General features: G+C 43.6%; 2 protein-coding genes across 2 annotated transcripts in view; both read left to right on the top strand.

Moving 5' to 3' along the window:
• Positions 1 to 23,820, top strand: part of LOC142194808 (serine/threonine-protein kinase 38) — a 432,602-nt gene that overhangs the window by 264,317 nt on the left and 144,465 nt on the right. The window lies entirely within an intron of this gene.
• The window catches only part of SYCP1 (synaptonemal complex protein 1), a 102,836-nt gene that overhangs the window by 45,369 nt on the left and 33,647 nt on the right, over positions 1 to 23,820 (top strand). The window contains exons 16-21 of the mRNA XM_075264160.1: positions 4,154 to 4,257; positions 9,971 to 10,079; positions 14,082 to 14,156; positions 20,700 to 20,768; positions 21,568 to 21,630; positions 22,741 to 22,803. Of these exons, the coding sequence (XP_075120261.1) occupies positions 4,154 to 4,257; positions 9,971 to 10,079; positions 14,082 to 14,156; positions 20,700 to 20,768; positions 21,568 to 21,630; positions 22,741 to 22,803 (483 nt within the window). The remainder of the gene's footprint in view (positions 1 to 4,153; positions 4,258 to 9,970; positions 10,080 to 14,081; positions 14,157 to 20,699; positions 20,769 to 21,567; positions 21,631 to 22,740; positions 22,804 to 23,820) is intronic.

The raw sequence follows: 23,820 nt of genomic DNA on the forward strand, positions 1-23,820 counted from the left end.
AAACGATTCTTCTTATGTCTTTCTTTTAACAATGGTTTTCTTCTTGCCACTCTTCCATAAAGGCCAGATTTGTGGATTACTTATAGTTGTCCTGTGGACAGATTCTCCCACCTGAGATGTGGATTTCTGCAGTTCCTCCAGAGTGACCATGGGCCTCTTGGCTGTTTCTCTGCCTTACTCAATCTGTTAGTTTAGATGGATGGCCATGTCTTGGTATTTTTGCGCTTGTAGAATACTTTTTCCATTTTTGGATTGTGGATTGAACAGTGCTCCTTGGGATGCTCAAAGTTTAGGATATGTTTTTATAACCTGAACCTTCTTTAAACTTCTCCACAACTTTATCTCCGACCTGTCTGGTTAGTTCCTTGGTCTTCATGATGCTGTTTGTTCACTAATGTTATTTAACAAACCACTGAGGCCTTCACAGAACAGGTGTATTTATACTGAGACTAAATTACACACAGTTGGAGTCTATTAACTAATTAAGTGGCTTCTGAAGGCAAATGATCGCACTGGATTTTATTTAGGGTTATCAGAGTACAGGCGGCTGAATACTTTTGCATGTCACACTTTTCAGATTTTTTTTAATTAAAATTTACAAGCCCTGTATCATTTTAATTCCATTTCACAATAATCTGCTACTTTGTGTTGGTCATCACTTAAAAGCTCAATAAAATACATTTAAGTTTGTGGTTGTAAGGTGAAAAAATGTGAAAAAGTTAAAAGGGTATGACTACTTTTGCAAGCCACTGTAGGTCTGGGAAAATGCTTCCTTTATCCTGTTGATAGCAGCTCCCATTTGTAAGTAGGCTGTCAGGTGGAAGTTAAAAATGGTCTTTTAAGGTCTTTTTAACTCCCCTTATGCACCTACAAATACCTTTCCCTCTAATGAAATTCCAACTTGTTAAGTTGAAGTTACAGCAGAGTGGTTAGCACTGCACTGCTGGAGTCCTAGGTTTGAATCTAACCAAAGACAATATCTGCAAGGAGTTTGTTGTTCTAACTCTTAGTTCACATCTGCGTTTGGTAATCTGTTTGGGAAGTCCGCATGGGGACCCCCAAACAGACTACTGAACACATTTGCAAGCTCTGTGCAGTGAAAGGATATGGATCCCCATAGACTATAATGGAGTATGTGTTCTTTCCTGCACGCTGCCCGCACGACTCATGCGGACAGGAAAGTAGATTGTAAAGTACTTTCCTGTCCGTATGTTCCATGCAGAGATCTCACGGCAAGCACACGGACTACATTATAGTCTATGGGGATCCGTGTGCTTTCACTGCACACCGCTTGCAAATGCGTTCGGTAGTCCATTCGGGGGGTCCCCATGCTGATTCCCCCAAACGGATTACCGACGCAGATGTGAACGAGGTCTTACTCTGTTTGCGTAGGTTTCCTCCCACACTCCAAAGACATATTGATAGGGAATGTAGATTGTGAGACCTATATGAGATAGTGATTGACAACATCTATAAAGTGCTGTGGAATATGATGGTGCTATATACTTAAATAAAATTAAAATAAATAAGTTGGCTTTAGCAGACAGTTATCATTGAAAACAATTGAAGTATATTCTTAAGATTTCCTTCATTGCCCCTGCAGAAAATGTTCTAACGTACGTTCTGTTTAAAAATGTATGCAGCATGTCTGTAAGCTTGCTATGCTTTTGCACATCCTAGCAGTATTTTCCCAAGGTCTCTGGGATTGCTTTTTGATAACATGTATAATGTAAACTTCAGTCACTGCCCCTACATGTAAAAAAGATTGATTATATAAATGTATTAATATACTGTATTTGATAGGAACAAGTTCACAGTTCTGTAATGGAAAATAAAAACCTGAAACAGTTGGTTTGTGACCTAAAAGATGTGCAGAGCCAGCTTCAGGAGAAGTTAAAAAAGAGAGAGGTAAGCAAATCTATGAAATCCATTTTCTGTTAATTTATTTTTGCACATATGTTACGAGTGGGCAGCTTTGAATGGCATGTGACTGCAATGTCCCACATGATGTCTCTGTCATGTGACATTCCACAAGGGGATACCTGTTTTTTCCATTATTTTCTCCTATTTACAGAGTTTACATCTAAATGTTAAAAGGTATATGTAAAAGTAAAATGGAGTCTTTGTTCTTGGTGCTCAGTGATGTCATCCATTGCACAATGTACAAATATTGCTATGCATTGGAGAATCGGAAGATTAATGTTTGGCGTAAAAATTATTGATAGGAGCCCCGTTCCCCTCACTGCACTTCCCTGGCTCCATGAGAGATACTGGGCCGATGATAAACAGTATCCGCTTCCCTACGTGGCGCGTCAGACTATGGGAGTGTGCCGCAGGTATAGTGCCATGCGCCCTCTCTTCACGAATGATGGTCCCATGACTCCCATATTGGGTAACCCGGACTTTCCTGCAGCGTTGAGCTCTTCCTTTTTATCTCACCGTGTGGGATCTCCCACCTTCCGCTTCAGACAAGTTACTTCGACTTCCTCGCTTCTCTCCCGCTCTGAGATTCTGACCCAAACCTCTTGTCCAGATACGCCTCTCTTCCATTGGCAATACTCCCAACTCTCCCATTTTTACTCTTCTTTGTGGTCTTCTCAGGACCTTCATAGACCCCTGTTGCCGTTCGAACATTTCTGTATCTCCCCCTCCCCTCCCTCCCATACTGTCTCCCTTCTATATGGTCTTTTAATGGATGGGGTTGAGGATTCGCCTCCGTCATTTACTGTTGGGTGGGAGAGGGAATTGGGAGTCTCATTCCCTCCAGAGGTGTGGTCATCGGCCTTCCGTGCGTGTCATACTTTCTCCATATCGTGTACGGCGCAGGAGACCAATTTTAAAATACTTTCCAGATGGTATAGGGTCCCAACACTCCTACATGATATTTACCCCTCCACCTCTGATAGATGCTGGAGGTGTCTCTCTGACTGAGGCACGATGGCCCACATCTGGTGGGGCTGCCCTCTCTTGCGCCCCTTCTGGACTGGGGTCGGACAGGTTATTCTACAGGTGACGGGGATTGATTTAGAAGATGATCTGGCACCACTACTTCTTTCCCTATTCTCCCAGATGTTTCGTAAATCCACCGGTAGACTTCTTGGATTTTTGTTAGTGGCAGCTCGCTCAATCATTCCCAGGTTATGGAAGTCCACGACCCCTCCCTCGCTCATGTGTTGGCTGAATGAGGTTCTTGCCTTGCGAACTATGGAGACCCTGGTAGCTGAGCTCCGCCAGGATGATGCCAAGCATCGACAGACTTGGCTCCTTTGGAACCATTTTTATTACTCTGCCGATTTCCGTTCCCTCTCCCCTTCTGTGTCCCCTGTGTAACGTCTCCCTGTGCAATTTGTTTGTTCAGTTTTCTCTTCATTTTACCTGACAATTGATACTCATAAGTTTTGAGGTTTTTGCACGTCTTGTTTGTAAGCTCTGCTGCGCCAGAGCGTTTATTGGTTTCTTGCCTATTTCCCATCTCCCATTTCCCCCCTTCCCACCCCCTTTCTTTGTCCCCCATGCTTTGCCATCAATTGATGCCTCTGTATGCTATTTTGGCCCCCTCCCCCCCCTCTGGTTTTGTAAAAATTTGTAAAACTTTCAATAAAACTTCTAATGTTGAAAAAAATTATTGATAGAACTACCTCACAGCAAAACCTAAGAATGTAGAAAAAAATGTATTTTAGTTCACTATTTTTCCCTAAATAAGGGAATTAAAGAATTAAATTACGGTATATCACAGAAATAAATTATATCAGCTTAAATGCTAATAATGTGAAAATTCTAAGTGGCTTGCAAAACAAAAAAAAAATGGGGCAATCTAAAAGTTTATTTATGTGACAGTGAGAAATGGCCGTCACGTGGCCGTTTTGAGGACACTGATTTTAGTGTGTATGGCTGGTTTCTTCTGGACGGTTCATTTATAACTTGTGTAAAAAAATACTGACTTCCTCTATCTTTGTCTACTACCATGTGAATTAGTTCCTTCAATGGTCTTGAACATTCTGACACGCCACTGTTGCATGCACAGTCTTAAAAGGAATAAGAATCACTATTCAGAAATATTAGTTTTGTCTAGATATTTTTAAATATAAATTTTAAAACAGTTATTTGAATCGTTCAAAATAACAGAAATGTCATAGCGTCTTTTTTACCTTAGGATGAAATTGATACGCTCAATTTAAAAATAAATACATCATCTGTGGATATAGACAGGTACTCTAAGCAAATTGAGGAGCTGAAGACTGATGTAAGCCAGAGAGAGTATGTATGAAGTCCATATTTATACAATAGTAGCTTTAACATGTGATAAATCTCATTTTTTGTTTAGTTGCAGTTATTCTGGATGAAGTCTGGTCAATTTATTTGTGATCAATGGGCGTAACTAGCAAAGACTGGGCCAAACAGTAAACTTTTGACTTGGGCAACCTCCACAGCATAGCATGGCATGGTATAACACTCCAATTACACACACTATAATGTCCAAAAGTTGCCTTCAGATAGTATAGTGTCCCATAGTGGCCCCTCCACACATTATAATGTCCCATAGCGACCCCTTCACATAGTATAATGTCCCACAGCGGCCCCTCCACACACTAAAATGTCCCACAGTGCCCCCTGAACACAGTATTATGTCCCACACTGGCCCCTGCACAGAGTATAATGTCCCATAGTGACCCCGGTACACAGTATTATGTCCAATAATGGCCCTTCCACACAGTGATTATGTCCCACAGTGTCCCCTCCGCACAGTATTATGTCCCAAAGTGGCCCCTGCACACTGTATTATGCCCCATTAGTGAACCACCCATGAACTATTATTATACTCTGGAGTCTTTTCAGACCCCAGAGTATAATAATCGCAGACCAAGGGGAGTTGACAAACATAGTAACAAGTGTTACTTACCTCTCCTGGCTCTGGCACGCTCCTTGCTGCTTTCAGCCCTCTTCAATATCTGTATGGGCCAAGCAGTTCTTTGCAACAATGCATAATGACTTAGACATGGCCCATGTGACATCTGGGACGTCACCAAAGAGACCCAACACTGGTTTTTATGTTTGCTCACCTTCCCTGGGCCTCTGATCATTATACTCTGCGGTCTGATCCCAGAGAATATACTACTGTAGTAGTATTTGTTGGGGTTCGCCCAGAGTATAATAGTAGTAGTATTTGTTGGGGTACGTCCCGAGACCTCACTTACCGATCCCCGATCCTGTTCACAGCCGAATCCGCTTTCCTTTTTGCCCTTGAGGCGGTTCCAGCGATGTGATATGGGATGCAGAAGGGGAAGCGGAGGTGTCTATGAGCAGGAGCGGGAATTGGTAAATTAATAGGGGTCTTTATATGCTGGGGTTACTTCAGGTAAAAATAAAAAGCATCAGGTACCCTCTGGGCCACCTAAGATTCTGAGCCCTGTGGTAGCCACTACTGCTACTACCCTACTGATTGGCCTCAGCAGTCACGTGGCCTCAGGAAGAGGACCTGTGATGTCATAGGTAGTGACATTCAGGCCCTTCAATGATTGGCGTCAGTGGCGGAGGCCAATCAGAGGTTTCAGTGGATCGTCGGGAGAGCAGATGAACTGGGACGCACTGGAGGACATCAGGGAAACGGGGACAGATGAGTATGCTTTTTTTTTTTTATTCACTGTCCACAGCTGAAAGGGTTGTCCATTTTTGCCTGGACAACCCCTTTAACCCAAATAGAACTGTAATTCTGTGGAAAATCAACAGAAGGAGACAATGTCATCATCATCAGGATCAGAAAAATGGAATGAAAAGCCAACAGAATGACTGATGAATATAGAGCACCCTCCATCTACATCAATCTCCAAATGTTAAATGTTAAAAGTAAAGGAAATATAAATGTTGGATTGCTGCAAAACTTTGCAGATATGTGAAAGCTAACAGGTGTGGTCTGATTAGATAATGGATAGACTGATAGACATGTCTTTATGACACATGACAAGATGGTTGTTTGAATGATTTGGCCACCAACCAAGCTGTTGATACCTAGCTGTTAGGGGGTATTAGGACTAGTGGTTAAATGAGGGCATGCACACTCAACAGAAAGGATTCAGACAACTCTGACAGACCAATAGTAAAGAGGATCATTTGATCTACCAACAGGCCCAAGCAGGTTCCACAGTTTCCTTGTCCAGTATCCAGACACAGAAGGCACCTTCATTGCAAACTCCTGTGTCTGCCTGAGCAATCACTTGTTCTGCTTTTGACAGCCAGCCACCGTTGCCTTTGTTTGCTGTGCTGTCATGAATAACAAACATTGACTGGAACTGTATTATCATTAGTAGAGATGAGCGAACAGTGTTCTATCGAACACATGTTCGATCGGATATCAGGGTGTTCGCCATGTTCGAATCGAATCGAACACCACGTGGTAAAGTGCGCCAAAATTCGATTCCCCTCCCACCTTCCCTGGCGCCTTTTTTGCACCAATAACAGCGCAGGGGAGGTGGGACAGGAACTACGACACTGGGGGCATTGAAAAAAATTGGAAAAAGTCATTGGCTGCCGAAATCAGGTGACCTCCATTTTAGACGAATAGTGGATTTCAAATCCGGGTCATATGAGAATGTGAACTTTGTGACTATGAGACAGGGATAGCTGTACAGGCAGGGATAGCTAGGGATAACCTTTATTTAGGGGGGAATGTTATTAAAAATAACTTTTTGGGGCTCTATCGGGTGTGTAATTGTGATTTTTGTGAGATAAACTTTTTCCCATAGGGATGCATTGGCCAGCGCTGATTGGCCGAATTCCGTACTCTGGCCAAACAGTGCTGGCCAATGCATTCTATTAGCTTGATGAAGCAGAGTGTGCACAAGGGTTCAAGCGCACCCTCGGCTCTGATGTAGCAGAGCCGAGGCTGCACAAGGGTTCAAGCGCACCCTCGGCTCTGATGTAGGAGAGCCGAGGGTGCACTTGAACCCTTGTGCACCCTCAGCTCTGCTACATCAGAGCCGAGGGTGCGCTTGAACCCTTGTGCACACTCTGCTTCATCAAGCTAATAGAATGCATTGGCCAGCGCTGATTGGCCAATGTATTCTATTAGCCTGATGAAGTAGAGCTGAATGTGTGTGCTAAGCACACACATTCAGCTCTACTTCATCGGGCTAATAGAATGCATTGGCCAGCGCTGATTGGCCAGAGTACGGAACTCGACCAATCAGCGCTGGCTCTGCTGGAGGAGGCGGAGTCTAAGATCGCTCCACACCAGTCTCCATTCAGGTCCGACCTTAGACTCCGCCTCCTCCGGCAGAGCCAGCGCTGATTGGCCGAATTCCGTACTCTGGCCAATCAGCACTGGCTAATGCATTGTATTGGCTTGATGAAGCAGTGCTGAATGTGTGTGCTTAGCACACACATTCAGCTCTACTTCATCGGGCTAATAGAATGCATTGGCCGGCGCTGATTGGCCGAATTCCGTACTCTGGCCAATCAGCACTGGCTAATGCATTGTATTGGCTTGATGAAGCAGTGCTGAATGTGTGTGCTTAGCACACACATTCAGCTCTACTTCATCGGGCTAATAGAATGCATTGGCCAATCAGCGCTGGCCAATGCATTCTATTAGCGTGAACTGAGTTTGCACAGGGGTTCTAGTGCACCCTCGGCTCTGCTACATCAGATTGCTACATCTGATGTAGCAGTGCCGAGTGTGCATCAGATGTGTAGTTGAGCAAAACTGACTCAGCACTGCTAAGTCTGCATTCGCATAGGAATGCATTGGCCAGCCTTCGGCCAATCAGCGCTGGCTCTGCCGGAGGAGGCGGAGTCTAAGGTCGGACCTGAATGGAGACTGGTGTGGAGCGATCTTAGACTCCGCCTCCTCCAGCAGAGCCAGCGCTGATTGGCCGAATTCCGTACTCTGGCCAATCAGCACTGGCTAATGCATTGTATTGGCTTGATGAAGCAGTGCTGAATGTGTGTGCTTAGCACACACATTCAGCTCTACTTCATCGGGCTAATAGAATGCATTGGCCAATCAGCGCTGGCCAATGCATTCTATTAGCGTGAACTGAGTTTGCACAGGGGTTCTAGTGCACCCTCGGCTCTGCTACATCAGATTGCTACATCTGATGTAGCAGTGCCGAGTGTGCATCAGATGTGTAGTTGAGCAAAACTGACTCAGCACTGCTAAGTCTGCATTCGCATAGGAATGCATTGGCCAGCCTTCGGCCAATCAGCGCTGGCTCTGCCGGAGGAGGCGGAGTCTAAGGTCGGACCTGAATGGAGACTGGTGTGGAGCGATCTTAGACTCCGCCTCCTCCAGCAGAGCCAGCGCTGATTGGCCGAATTCCGTACTCTGGCCAATCAGCACTGGCTAATGCATTGTATTGGCTTGATGAAGCAGTGCTGAATGTGTGTGCTTAGCACACACATTCAGCTCTACTTCATCGGGCTAATAGAATGCATTGGCCAATCAGCGCTGGCCAATGCATTCTATTAGCGTGAACTGAGTTTGCACAGGGGTTCTAGTGCACCCTCGGCTCTGCTACATCAGATTGCTACATCTGATGTAGCAGTGCCGAGTGTGCATCAGATGTGTAGTTGAGCAAAACTGACTCAGCACTGCTAAGTCTGCATTCGCATAGGAATGCATTGGCCAGCCTTCGGCCAATCAGCGCTGGCTCTGCCGGAGGAGGCGGAGTCTAAGGTCGGACCTGAATGGAGACTGGTGTGGAGCGATCTTAGACTCCGCCTCCTCCAGCAGAGCCAGCGCTGATTGGCCGAATTCCGTACTCTGGCCAATCAGCACTGGCTAATGCATTGTATTGGCTTGATGAAGCAGTGCTGAATGTGTGTGCTTAGCACACACATTCAGCTCTACTTCATCGGGCTAATAGAATGCATTGGCCAATCAGCGCTGGCCAATGCATTCTATTAGCGTGAACTGAGTTTGCACAGGGGTTCTAGTGCACCCTCGGCTCTGCTACATCAGATTGCTACATCTGATGTAGCAGTGCCGAGTGTGCATCAGATGTGTAGTTGAGCAAAACTGACTCAGCACTGCTAAGTCTGCATTCGCATAGGAATGCATTGGCCAGCCTTCGGCCAATCAGCGCTGGCTCTGCTGGAGGAGGCGGAGTCTAAGGTCGGACCTGAATGGAGACTGGTGTGGAGCTATCTTAGACTCCGCCTCCTCCAGCAGAGCCAGCGCTGATTGGTCGAGTTCCGTACTCTGGCCAATCAGCACTGGCCAATGCATTTCTATGGGGAAAAGTTAGCTTGCGAAAATCGCAAACTGACAGGGATTTCCATGAAATAAAGTGACTTTTATGCCCCCAGACATGCTTCCGCTGCTGTCCCAGTGTCATTCCAGGGTGTTGGTATCATTTCCTGGGGTGTCATAGTGGACTTGGTGACCCTCCAGACACGAATTTGGGTTTCCCCCTTAACGAGTTTATGTTCCCCATAGACTATAATGGGGTTCGAAACCCATTCGAACACTCGAACAGTGAGCGGCTGTTCGAATCGAATTTCGAACCTCGAACATTTTAGTGTTCGCTCATCTCTAATCATTAGAGATCTGACAACAATCAGGTTCGAATATGGAGTCCTCAAGATGAACTTTTAAGCCTGCATTTGCTGTGGAACGACACTCTGTCCCAACTGCTGGTTTGATGATGTAGGGAGCCATCAGTCACCCCTAGTGATATAAAAGACAGTAACAACTCAGCAATATGTGCAATACATCCAGTGGCCACATGTGTTGTCTCTCATGGCAGGGCTTACAATTGTCAGCAGGATAATGCTCAACCACAAACAGGAAGCGTTTCCTAGGAGTGTCCAAGAGAAACATTTTCTTAGTCTGCCTGGTAGCCAGATTCATTGCCAATTGAGTATTTATGGGACAAATGTGGGCAAATGTGCTGTGCTGCAGGTTGCTATACGGATACTATGCCTTCGTGCCCAGATGTATCTCATCATTATTTCTTTTGTTTTCAATGAACAGAGAAAGCTATCTAAATCTTAAAAATGCTTATGAAAACATATTAACGGAAAGAGAAGCTCTGTCTAAAAGGATTGAGGAAGACATAACAAATGTTCAAAAAGATTTGAAGGTTAGTTACAAAATGTTAACTTGGAAATGAGTATTACACATCTGCGTTCGGTATTCCATTCGGTAAGTCCGCTTGGGGACTTCCTAACAGAAACCTAAACGCATTAAAAATTGGTTAGCTAAGAAACCATATGGACTCCATAGACTCGCTCGCTGCCCGCACAAATCATGCGGAGAGAAAAGTGCTGCTTGCACCCATGGAACTTGGTCTGCGTGTCCGCTAGATTTACTTAACTTCAAGCAGGGAGAGGAACTCCTAACATAATAGTTATCTATGCTGCTAGGAGTACGCAACATACTTTCCTGGACCAATTACAATACAGGACAGTATGTTGCAGAGACTCCTAGCATAATAGATGATTATAATGCGAGAAGTCCCTCTCCCAGCACGGTGAGACTTGGTCGTGTGAATCTAGAGTAAAACCTCTTGTACATACCAATGATGTTTTCAAAGCATTTAACATCCATTTTTGCTGACCATTTTGCATATGTTCCATTTTTCCGTTTTTGATGGCAGAGGGTGATCTCCTTTGCATCAGTTTTTACGTATTTTGTGAAAAAAGAATGGATATATTTTATTGGTCTTTCTTTTTTGATCCAACCCACTGATCCAATGTAAAGCAGATATCAGTCGTTCTACAGCATTTAAAAATGGATCCATTGATTTCCATTGGGTTCGTGTGTCCATGACACAGACTAAGGCTACATTCACATGACCAAGGTGCATAACGACTGTGAAAAACATCAATTTTTACACCTTACACCTGAGGGGCTATGTTTTTTACACCTATGTAGCTGAGTGTTTGATATTGTGCTTTGCAGACTTTATACCAGTGACCTTTTGGCTGACATTTTCCCTCTCTTACCCCTATTGGTGTGGCGCTAGGCCAGTAGCCTCAGGGAGGGGAGGGATACATCAGCTGCAGTTAATGGTCTTCTGGTTTAGAATCTTTAGGGTAAGTTCACACAGAGTTTTTTGGTCAGGATTTTCAGGCCGTATTCGCCTCAAAATCCTGACCAAAAAGACGGCATGCATTGAAATCAATGGGAGCCGCTCAGGTCTTTTTTCCGGGAGTTGGTTTGTTCCAACTCCAGAAAAAAGAAGCGAGACACTCATTCTTCAGGCCGTTTTGCCTCACAATTCGGCCTGAGGACACTCTCTCCTCCTGACTAAGCCCATTCATTTGGCCTAATCTGGAGTGGAATGCACGACTGGATGCTGGTGCAGTGCACCGGCATTCAGTCACGGCTACCCGTATTTTGGATCGGAACCTGAGGCGGCCTCCGCCTCAGGTTCCGGTCCAAAATACCCTGTGTGAACTAACTTACCCTTATAGTCTCACAGCACAATTTGTCACTCTTTTTTTGTGAAGGGAGTCAGGGATTTACACTGTGTAGGGAGAGCCCATCTGAACTATTCCCCTGTATACCTGACCCTCTGTATGTTAGGTGTTTCTGTGATCTTATACATTCAGCAGAGGTTATTTATAGGTTATTTATAGTATTTATAAGACCAACACTCTGGATTTTTTTCTTAGAAAATATTTCATAAAAGTGAAGTTTTATCTTAAAATTGTTTTTGACCAAGGTCTCTTAGCAGAGAATTTTTTTCTCATCTATGTTTGTTTGACTACTGGAGACTTAGGGAATTTACAGTGCACTGGCATCCCGTCACGGCATTCTGCTCCGGATTAGGCCCGAATGAATGGGCCTAATTGGGAGGGAGCCTCACACCGCGGATGCCACGGCTGAGTCACCGCAGAATCCGTGGCAAGATAGGACAGCTCGCTTCTTTTTTCCGCTACTAGCTAGCTGAAAAAGAAGCGAGTATCTCCCATTGAAGTCAGTGGGAGCCGTTTTTGGCAGTTTATTTTGAGGCGGATTCTGCGTCAAAATCCACTGCCAAATAACTCTATGTGAGTAATGTAGCCTTTCATTTTTGAACCAATCTATTGCTTCCACATATTGTTTTTTTCTACTGAGCATTTTATTATGTTTTTCATAACTACCTTTATTTGTTTTTTAATAAGTCATGCAACAATAATATGCCCCAGACAGATTTTTGTCATTCTTATGTCTGCTTCAATCTGTGTTTGGTAATCTGTTCAGGGAGTCTGCATGGGGACCCCCTGTATGGACTAATGAACGCACTGGCAAGTGGTGAGCATTGAAAGCACACAGACCCCATAGACTATAATGGGGTCTGTGTGCTTTCCGCAAGCTGTCTGCACAAATCATGAGGACATGAAAGTACATCACGATCTACTTTTCTGTCTGCATGTTCCATGCAGACACCGCACGGAGAGCACACGGACCACATTATAGTCTATGCGGTGCATGAGCTTTCACTGCACACTGCTTGCCAGTTCGTTATTATTCGTTCGGTATTGGGGACCCCCCCGAATGGATTAACAAACGCAGATGTGAACAAACCCTTAAAGAGGACCTTTCATCAGATCGGGCTCAGGCAGTTCTATATACTGCTGGAAAGCTGACAGTGCACTGAATTCAGCGCACTATCGGCTTTCCCGATCTGTGCCCGGGGTAAAGCGCTATCGGTCCCGGTACCGTAGCGCTTTACAGTCAGAAGGGCGTTTCTGACACTTAGCCAGGGACGCCCTTCTGCCCAGCAGCGCCTATCGCGCTGTACAGTGTGAGCGGGGAGGAACGCCCCCTCCCTCTGCTCACAGTGCTCGTCCATAGATGAGTATTATCAGGAGGGGAGGGGGGCGTTCCTCCCCGCTCACACTCTACAGCGCGATAGGCGCTGCTGGGCAGAAGGGCGTCCCTGGCTAAGTGTCAGAACGCCCTTCTGACTGTAAAGCGCTACGGTACCGGGACCGAAAGCGCTTTACACCAGGCACAGATTGGGAAAGCCGATAGTGCGCTGAATTCAGCGTACTGTCAACTTTCCAGCAGTATATAGAACTGCCTGTGCCCAATCTGATGAAAGGTCCTCTTTAAGTAAATAATGAAAGTCCCTATTCCTTTGTTTCAAGTACAAAAGTTGAATGTTAATAGAACTTGACGCACAAGAACTTTAACATAACTCTAATTGTATAATAAACTAGCTTTGGTTGCTGAAACTCTTATTACCCTTTTAGGCCAGAACCCCACATTGTGAAAACTCAGTGTTTTGGCTGCAGCAGAAACACTGTGGCAAAAAAGACTACATTTTACTATACCTGCAAAGTAGATGGGATTCCTGCTAATTTCATCCACACATTGCAGAAAAAATCCACAACGGAAAAGCTGTGTTTTCAAAAACGCTCTCATTTTTGAAAATCGCAGCATGACAATGCTGCCAATTTCTGTATAGTTATAATAAGGGCAGAAATTCCGAAGATGAACATTCTATGAAAATGAAATAAAAAATGCTGCGTAAAAAAATGCAATGTGTTTCGCTACATGGGGCCTTCTGATGAAGTCGGGCCGATTTTGCAGCGGAATGTATTCAAGTGCATCCATTATTCATACATGTCTATGGAGGCTTCCAAATCATTCTGTTATGATGACACGGAGCAGGATAGAGCCTTCTCTATAATCATCCATTTCATGGAATGAATCCATAGCTCCCATAGACATGATTGCATAATGGAATACACTAAGATTAGAGATGAGCGAACACTATTCGAAACTGCCGTTTCAAATAGCACGCTCCCATAGAAATGAATGGACGTAGCCGGCACGCGGGGGGTTTAAACGGCCGTCTGCCGACAAAGTCTGCGTGCCAGCCGCTTCCATTCATTTCTATGGGAGCGTGCTATTCGAAACGGCTGTTTCGAATAGTGTTCGCTCATCTCTAACTAGGATGTCACTCCAAGTGTTATCGGAGTACATTCAGCTGCAAACACAGTCCCACATCGGTCGCACACTTAGTCGTGTATATGGGGCCTTTCTGTATGTTTTGGGAGATTTGCCAGTCATTTACACTCAAAGCACATTATAAATAGATGTAAAATAAATAGAATAAAAGATCAGTTACCTAGTCTTCTATTTGTAGGCATGTACACAGCAAAGAGATCAGGCAATGAAGAAAATTGAAAATTTTGAAAAAACAAACTTTCATCTGAGGCAAGTTAAAAATTAGAAGAATTTTTCAAATAACATTTTGTGTTTGTATTTTCCTAAGATTATGTTCACATGTTTTAGGTTTTACTTCTGTATGAAAAAAATGTACAATATTGTGCAGAAGTTTTAGACAGGTGTGTTGTAGGATTGCTTTCAGAAATAGAAGTGTTAGTAGTTTGTTTTTGCAATTAAAGTTAAGAGAGTTTACAAAAGAGAATTCTAACTTAAATCAATATTTGATGTGACCACTTTTTGCCTTTAAGGCTAAAGCCTCACAGGACGACCCCACAGCTATAAAACGCTGAAGGAAAAACCGTGGTGGCAATGCGCGCACCACTTTAAACAGAAAGTACACAGAGTACTGTGGACGCTCTGTCTCTATTATATCTATGGGGAAACTGCTGGTGTTTCCATAGATATGATTGACATGCTGCGTGTCTATGCTGCGGTTTTTACTGCAAAGTGGGCATGGGATTCGCAAAAATCCCATCCACTTTGCAGTAACAGTAAAACGCCACAATTTTTTCCGTGGCATTTCCAACTCCTTGGGCCCCAGCCTAAGACTAAGGCCAGTTTTTTTCCTGCAGCTCTTTTAACAGAAAGTCTGCAGAGATTTTCTCTGCACACTTTTTGTCCCTATTCCAGTGTCAGACTGGGATGCCTAGGGCTCACCAGTGAAATTGTTTCTAGGGGCTCACTGCCAGGACCCCTGCAGATCAGCTGTACCGAGACAGCACAGCTACAGGTATCAATGCCATGCTGGTCATCCACCATATGATGTTCACCGCTGCACTACTTAACCCCTTCCCGACATGCGCCGTAATAGTACGGCACGTGTCGGGTCTGTAACTATGGCGACCGCCCGGGAGCCGGGCGGCCGTCATAGCCGCCGGGTGTCTACTGCTTTAAGCAGTAGACAACCGGCTCTAATGCCTCCGATTGGTCCCCGGACCGATCGGAGGCATTAACCCCTCCGGCGCTGCTGTCAAAGGCGCCGGAGGCGCCATTTAACCGGCGGCGCATGGGCGCCGCCATTTTGGCAGGGATCGCCAGCTCCTGGAGCATGCTCCAGGACCGACGTCATGTTGCCATGACAGCCGAGAGCCTTGTTAAAGGCTCCCAGCCGGTCTGCAAATTCTCTCTTTTGCAGGCTGGTCTATGCAGCCTGCAAAAGAGATGATGATTTTTTGCAATGCATTGCAATGCATTAGCATTGTAATGCATTGCATTAGTGATCAGACCCCCTGGGGTTCAACACCCCTAGGGGGTCTAATAAATGCAAAAAAAAAAAAAGTTAAAAAAAATATAAAAAAATATAAAAAGTATTAAAAGTTCAAATCACCCCCCTTTCTCTAGAACAAATATAAAAGTAGTTAAAAACTGTGAAACATATACATGTTAGGTATCCCCGTGTCCGAAATCGCCCGCTCTACAAATCTATAAAAATATTTTTCCTGTTCGGTAAACGCCGTAGCAGGAAAAATAGTCAAAAGTGCCAAACCGCCGTTTTTTCACTGTTTTGATTCTGATAAAAATTTGAATAAAAGTGATCAAAGCAATAACATTTCCCGAAAATGGTAGAACTAAAAAGTAAACCCGGCCCCGCAAAAAAAGACGCCCTATGCATCCCCGTACACCTATGTATAAAAAAGTTACGGCCGTCGGAATATGGCGACTTTTAGAAAAAAAAAATTTTAACACCGTTTTGGAATTTTTTTTAGGGGTCAAAATGTAAATAAAACCATATAAATTTGGTATCCCTGGAACCGTACCGAAACACAGAATATAGGGGACATGTCATTTTGGCTGCACAGTGAACGCCGTAAAACCAAAGCCCGTAAGAAAGTCGCAGAAATGCATTTTTTCTTCAAATCCACCCCATTCTGAATTTTTTCCCTGCTTCCCAGTACATTATATAGCAGTGATGGCGAACCTATGGCACGCGTGCCAGAGAGGGCACGCAGAGCCCCCTCTGCTGGCACGCGTGCTGTCGCCCTGATCGCTCACTAACGGCGAATCCGATGCAGGATTCCCCGTTAGTGAGCGATCGCTGCCTTCAGCTGGTTGTGCAAATGCGCATCCAGCTGAAAGCTGTCAGTGTAGCTCAGTGTAGGCCACGCGTACTACGCGGCCTACACTGACTACAGAGTGTGACCTCTGAACAAGCGCGGGCGTGATGACGTAAGTCATCAGCGCGCGCAGTGAACAGAAGAGAGAACACCCGGCAGCTCTTCAGGTAATTATATTGTGTTTGTTTGCACTGTCAGGGGAGGGGGGCAACGGTGGACATTTCATGTTGTGTAGGAGGGGGCTACTGTAGACTTTCATGCTGTGTGGGTAGGGGGCTACTGTGGACCATTTCATGTTGTGTGGGAGGGGGCTACTGTGGACCATTTCATGTTGTGTAGGAGGGGGCTACTGTGGATCTTTCATGTTTTGTGGGAGGGGGCTACTGTGGACCATTTCATGTTGTGTGGGAGGGGGCTATTGTGGACCATTTCATGTTGTGTGGGAGGGGGCTACTGTGGACCAGTTCATGTTGTGTGGGAGGGGGCTACTGTGGACCAGTTCATGTTGTGTGGGAGGGGGCTACTGTGGACCAGTTCATGCTGTGTGGGAGGGGGCTACTGTGGACCAGTTCATGCTGTGTGGGAGGGGGCTACTGTGGACCAGTTCATGCTGTGTGGGAGGGGGCTACTGTGGAGTATACAGGTATAATCCTGTGTGGGGGCCACTGTGGGCCAGATTGTACTGTGTGGGGGGCCACTGAGGGGCAGATTGTACTGTGTGGGGGGGCCACTGAGGGGCAGATTGTACTGTGTGGGGTCCCCTCACTATGTATATCACACAGTATTTGTTTTATAGCAGACGTGAAATTAGTACAGGATGTAATAACATTGCACGGTAACTATAAAACAGATCCTGTGCGATGTAAATAGTGAAAATTAATTGTTTAAAAGTACAGAATGCAGAGACCTTTACCTTTCAGTACAAGATCTGTAAAGCCCCAGTCACATGACTGTAATTTGTGGGTCCGCAATTGTGGACCCACAGAGTTTTAAGGTTAAATTGCCGTGTTGGCACTCCGTGATAATTTATTTGGTTTTGGGTTGCAGTTTAGGCACTCGGTCTCAAAAAGGTTCGCCATCACTGTTATATAGAATAATTAATGGTAGCATCATGAAGAAAAATTTGTCCCGCAAAAATTAAGACCTCATATGGCTCTGGGAGCGGAGAAATAAAAAAGTTATGGGGTTTAGAAGGAGGGGAGTCAAAAACGAAAAACGAAAATCAAAAAATGCCATCGGCGGGAAGGGGTTAAACCCACCACTAAATCCTGTATGGCAAGTGAACAGCGTGGCTCCTAGAATTATTACCATTACCTGTAGCCACACTGTCCTAGAAAAGCTGATCTGCAGAGGTTCTGGCTGTTGTACCTCCTGCACATGTAAAATTGATGGCCTATCAAGACAGGCCATCAATATTAGAAAGATGGATATATCCTTTAAAGAGGTTGTCCAGGAATTGGAGCAACTCATGTGGCAAGCAGTAGGTGTAAAACAAACAAACAAAAAAAGCATACTCACCTGTCCTAGGAGTTCTGTTGTCTGCCACCAGTGTCCATTCAGTCTCATGCTGGTGCCTTCTTGCTGGCAGTCCTGCACCACATGTGACCGCTGAGACCAATTAGGTACAGAATTTCCAGGCGAGAGACAATGGGGTGCTGGGAACAGGTGAGTATGTTTTTTTCGGTTGTTAAAATCAGGGAAGAGCATCTGGAGCTTCTGGGAGTTGTAGTTCTTAGAGGGGTCAGTGAAATTAAAAGATTAGGGGGCAAAATAGGGGTAAAAGTTGTTTTTGCTTGTGTCGTTAAGTACCGTATTTTTCGGACTATAAGACGCACCGGACCATAAGACGCACTAAGGTTTTAGAGGAGGAAAATAGGGGAAAAAAAAATTTTAAGGAAAAAAAATTGGTGAAATATTTAATAACCTAATAATATAATATTTCACCAATGTAAATAGAACCGGGGGCTTTCGGACACAGGGATACCAAATGTGTATGTGTTTCACAGTAATGTTTTTGTTTTATATGTATTGTAGGGATATGGGGGTGATTTGAACATTATCTATCTATCTATCTATCTATCTATCTATCTATCTATCTATCTATCTATCTATCTAATCTATCTATCTATCTATCTAATCTATCTATCTATCTATCTATCTATCTATCTATCTATCTACTATCTGTCTGTCTGTCTATCTATCTATCTATCTATCTATCTATCTATTCTATCTAATCTCATCCATGGATGGAAAGAGACACCCTGCAGTGAAGCTATGTAAGAAGAGAAAAAGGGGCGGGCCAGACTGGTGAAGGAGGTGTGGTTTTCTAAGCAAACTTGAAAACACACCTCTTTCACCCGTCTGGCTCGTCCCTCCTTCACTGCCTCTCAGATGTCGCTTCTGCAATGAAGCCACACAGGCAGGGAAGTAGGGGCGGGCCAGACGGGTGAAGGAGGCGTGGTTTTCTCGGCAAGCTTGAAACCACGCTTCCTTCACCTGTCTGGCTCGCCCCTACTTCCCTGCCTCTCATATCTCGCTCCTGCAAACACGCGACACAGACAGGGAAGGAGGGGCAGAGCAGGCAGGCACCGTGCTGCTCTCCTTTTGATTCTCATAGACAGGACACAGACGCTGCACACGCTGCATTCGGACTATAAGACACACACACATTTTCCTCCCATATTGGGAGGAAAAAAAGTGCGTCTTATAGTCTGAAAAATACGGTAATACTTACCTTCCACAATGCTGGTCTTTGGCTCCTCTACAGAAACCTTCCACCGCGCTCAGTGTCAAGACATCAGTGTCAAGCTACAATTGGATTGGTTCCAGTGGCTAACGGTTTTCTAGTTCTCTGCTTGCTATCTTTCATTCAGCTTGCTTCTAATGTATAAAATCAGTCCATGGTCATGTGATGAACACAGAGGTGCACAGCTCGATAATCATAGCAAAGTAATCAGACATCTGTCTGGTAATGAGCTCTGCACATGAGTCTTCATCACATGACCATGGTGTCATTTCTATGTACTCGAAGTAAGCAGAATGAATGACACCAAGCAGAGACTTAAAAAACGTCAAAGAAATTCATATAGAAAGTGTATTAGGAAAATGTATACAGTTAATAACATTTATTTGCTGAAACTGCACAATGTCTTTTAATTTTGTTAGCTTACAAAAAAAGAACTATTAACACTTAACTATTTTTCAAAGAATACCTAAAACTTTTGCACAATAATGTACAAGCATGTTTTTCAACATGTTTGGATTCAACTGAACTTTTTCTGGTTTGAACCAACTAAAATGGAGGCCGCCGAGTGAAATGCATTGAGAAAGGAATCACATGGCCTCAGAGACCAGACAGGTTCACCCATCATGCCTTGCATGCGAGTCTTTAGGTCTGAGATCACAGTATAAAAAGCCTAGGCTAAGGAAGTGTCTATTTTGTGTGAATATATTACAGAGATAGGGTGCATTCACACTGAGTAAACGCTAGCTTATTCTGAACGTAAAACACGTTCAGAATAAGCGGCGTCTAAAGCAGCTCCATTCATTTCTATGGGAGCGGGGATACGAGCGCTCCCCATAGAAATGAATGGGATGCTTCTTTCACTCCGTGCAGTCCCATTGAAGTGAATGGGGAGTGCCGGCGTGTACGCTCCGGCATGAGCAGAGCTAGCCGTATACGCCGGCACTCCCCATTCACTTCAATGGGACTGCACGGAGCGAAAGAAGCAGCCCATTCATTTCTATGGGGAGTGCTCGTATCCCCGCTCCCATAGAATTGAATGGAGCTGCTTTAGACGCCGCTTATTCTGAACGTGTTTTACGTTCAGAATAAGCTAGCGTTTACTCAGTGTGAATTCACCCATAGGGTTTTAGACAGTCAGAATTAGAAGATAGACAAAAACACAATACTGTACGTGATAGTGTCCAACGAATCCAAGAACAATTTAGTCATTGCAAACACGCTCTTTTGCATATTTCTGATGTAATTTGGGTATTTTTTTAAATTCTTTAGTAAATCCAGTGAAGTAACAACGCTACCCATTTTTTTTCTTTAATGTCGGGGCCTCACATGGCATAAACACCCCAGTTTACTCGTAGAGAAAATGCATCGGAAAAAAAAACGTTGCCTTTTACAGTCACAGCAAAGTGGATGGGATTCTAGTGAATTCCATCCCCACTTTGAGGAAAAATATGTGCAGCGGACAAACTGCAATTTCCAAAAACGTTGCAGTTTTGGAAATCGCAGCATGTCAATTATACCTATGAAAACACTGGCGGTTTCCCTATAGGCATAATAGAAAGAAAAGTCCACATTGCGCCCTTCCGCAATGTATACCTTTGCTTTTGTCCATATATTGTAGCTATTTAATGCAGTTAGTGCAAAGCGAAAATATGTGTGTTAAACTTTTTAGCTGTATTATAATAATATATATAAACATCTATCATAGTAATCTTTTTCCAAAAATATATTCAGGAAGGAGAATGAGTCTTTAAAAGAGCAACTGAAAACAAAAGCCTTAGAATGTAGCACTCAGCACGAAGATAAGGTATTTAATCCATGAACCATCCTATGCACACTAAATTGCAAATAGATACATACCTGTATATAGCATGCTTATTTAGATGCCATATGTATGGAACACTTCTAAGGGAGTGAGCTGCATACATTGGGAACCTGATATAGCTATGTAGACCATATAGAACTCTCCCTATTCTGAGATCTACTGTATATTCACATGAGGCAGATTTGTTGTAGAAATTACTATGGCTATCCAAATTATGTGAATAGAGCCAATAGAGCCTACATAAATCCATCCATGGGCTACAGAGACAATCACATTTATTTAAAGTAAATTCAGTTGAAAGAATTTGTGCAAGCTGCTGCATGTGGATTTTGTTTTGGATTTCCTATGCTCATCAAAGGGTCAAATCCATCTCTGGTAAACCCTAAGAAACCACACAGACCCCATATACTAACGAGGTCTGTGTGGTTTCTGTTTGGTTTCCGCACGAAACATGTGGAGAGAAAATAGTTGCTTTTCTCTCTGCATGTTTTGTGCGGAAACCGAATGGAAACCACACGGACCTCATTATAGTCTATGGGTGTTCGTGTGGTTTCTCAGGTAACTATTTTTTAATGCATATAGGTTTCCATTCGGGGGGTTCCCAAGCAGACTCCCCAAACGGAAACCCAAACGCTGATATGAACCGGGCCTTACTTTATAATGATTTTATCTTTATTTATAAACCACTTGTAAACTGTTTTGCCATGGGTAACATTGTTATCGTTTCCTTTATATTATTTTACATTCAACTTTTATTATTTGCGTAAATTCTCTGCCCTAGAAAAAACATTTTGAAACTGAATTTTCCAAAAAGGAAAAACAACAAAAAGCATTGGAAAACAAGGTATGACATTAATCTGAATTGTGACAAATTTGAATATTATGTAAACAAAATTATATTAATTATAAAAAATAAAATCATAATAAGCCTCTGTTCACATTTTTCCATCATCCACTTACCTGGTCAGTTCATAGAATATGCTAGAAATATATACATTGGGACGCATGAGGAATTAAAACCACTTGCTTCTGTTTTACTTTGACTTCAGTGTAAAAAAAAATATCAGTCACATGAGCCTAATTCATGTTATCACCAACAACTAGTTTTATGCTACAAAATGAAGGAAGACACCACAGAATAATTTCAAGGGCATTTTCTCCAGTGATACAGTATATACTGCAAAATTTCCACCCCCTGCATTGTGGCATATGCTATACACTTTCTTCTGCTCCTTGCTGTCTGCATTGTTCTCTCTTGCAGTGAGACAATTCCCTTCTGACCTTTTTTGCCCCTTTTTTCTCCTGTAAGATACTGTGTAACATCACATTACAGTTTTAGTCATGGCACATTTTTCACAGATTGTTAACACCGATTCTGCTGTACAATACATATGAATTGTGACTCATGTATTTAGCAAGTATTGAAATTCTTTAGTTAAAGGGGTTGTCCATGAATTTCAGTACCTGGGCAGGTGCCTTGGGAGGGTGAAACAAAAAAAGAAAATCATACTTACCTGTCTCTGTAACGGTGAATGTTCTCACCGCATGTGAATGCTGAGGCCAACTGGTAGCGTATTACAGTGATATTCTTTTACTGTTATCTGTCATGTTCGGTGAGGACATCCCCCCGCACAAGCCCCAGCACATGGTGGACAACATGATTTTTAATTTTTGCTTCATCTTCCCTGGCCTTCTGCACAAGTATTGTAATCCCTGGACAACTCCTTTAAGAAAGCAAAATAAACTGACTACTGGCTCTCCAAGGAAAATAAGTACCAATAATGTCATGTGTTAAAACTTTTCTTGGAACAAGTATCATTGTTGTTCATGGTCAATTAGATAAATTTTCATACAAAACCCCCCCCAAAACATTCAACGTTTAGGCAAAGTATGCTGGGATATACCTGTTTACTACTTCTGTTTGCTATATGATATATATATTTTTAATTTTCAGTTGTGCACACTAAAGAAACAAGTCGAAAATAAAATGAAGACAATTGAAGAACTACAACAGGAGGTATGCAGTTTTAAACTTTCTGCTGTCTGTTTCTTCTGTTTTTGAGACTTAAAGATGCTTGGAAATGGTTAGCAAAACAAATCACACAGATTTTTATTATATTCCAATTTGCACATCATATTCTCTCATTTTCTCTGAATACATCTGTGATATATTTTCCATTCCTTTTGTAGCCATTGTTGGCTTTGGCTCTAAAAACCGCAGCAAAATCAGCAGCAAAAAAAGCTGCATTTCTGCAACGTGGGGCTTTAGCCTTAGGGTCCATTCACATGGAGGAAAATGTTCGGGGGATATTGTCACTCCTTAGGGAGAGACCACCATGTAGGTGTGTGGAGACTTGTTAAGCCTTTAGCACTCCACTTTGCAAGGAACTATGGGAAGAATATGCAAATCTGCCTTCTATGATGTAATTAGGAAGACAGTTGCTGCCTCAGTATTGCAAACCAATAGAGGGCGCTCACTGGAATGTGCAAGCTTGTCTTAAGACAGGATTCCAGTGAAATAACCCAATAATGGCTGCTCCCTTTAGCCTCATGCCCGACCTTCCAAGAGGCCTTTGTTTAGCAATGAAGCTGGGATTATTACCAGGTATAGTCTCTCAATCGAGGACAGCTGTTTCGATCTGGTTGGATCTCTTCAGCCCGTTGTAGAGAGGACTATAACCTGGTAGAGGTGAGAGGCTTAGACAGGGTTCGGGGAATATTGTCACTCCTTAGGGACAGACCACCATGTAGGTGTGTGGAGACTTGTTAAGCCTTTAGCACTCCACTTTGCAAGGAACTATGGGAAGAATATGCAAATCTGCCTTCCATGATGTAATTAGGAAGACAGAATCCTGTCTTAAGACAGGCTTGCACATTCCAGTGAGCGCCCTCTATTGGTTTGCAATACTGAGGCAGCAAACATAAACTATAATTTTTTTTTATATAACTATATGCATGCAGAAGACGGAAAGCTGTCAGACCGGGTCCGGCTGTGAGCGCTGGTGAGCGTTTTACACTGTCCGCGGTGAAACCG

Source organism: Leptodactylus fuscus, chromosome 2 (genome assembly GCF_031893055.1).
Source record: "Leptodactylus fuscus isolate aLepFus1 chromosome 2, aLepFus1.hap2, whole genome shotgun sequence".
NCBI classification, from domain to species: Eukaryota; Metazoa; Chordata; class Amphibia; order Anura; family Leptodactylidae; genus Leptodactylus; species Leptodactylus fuscus.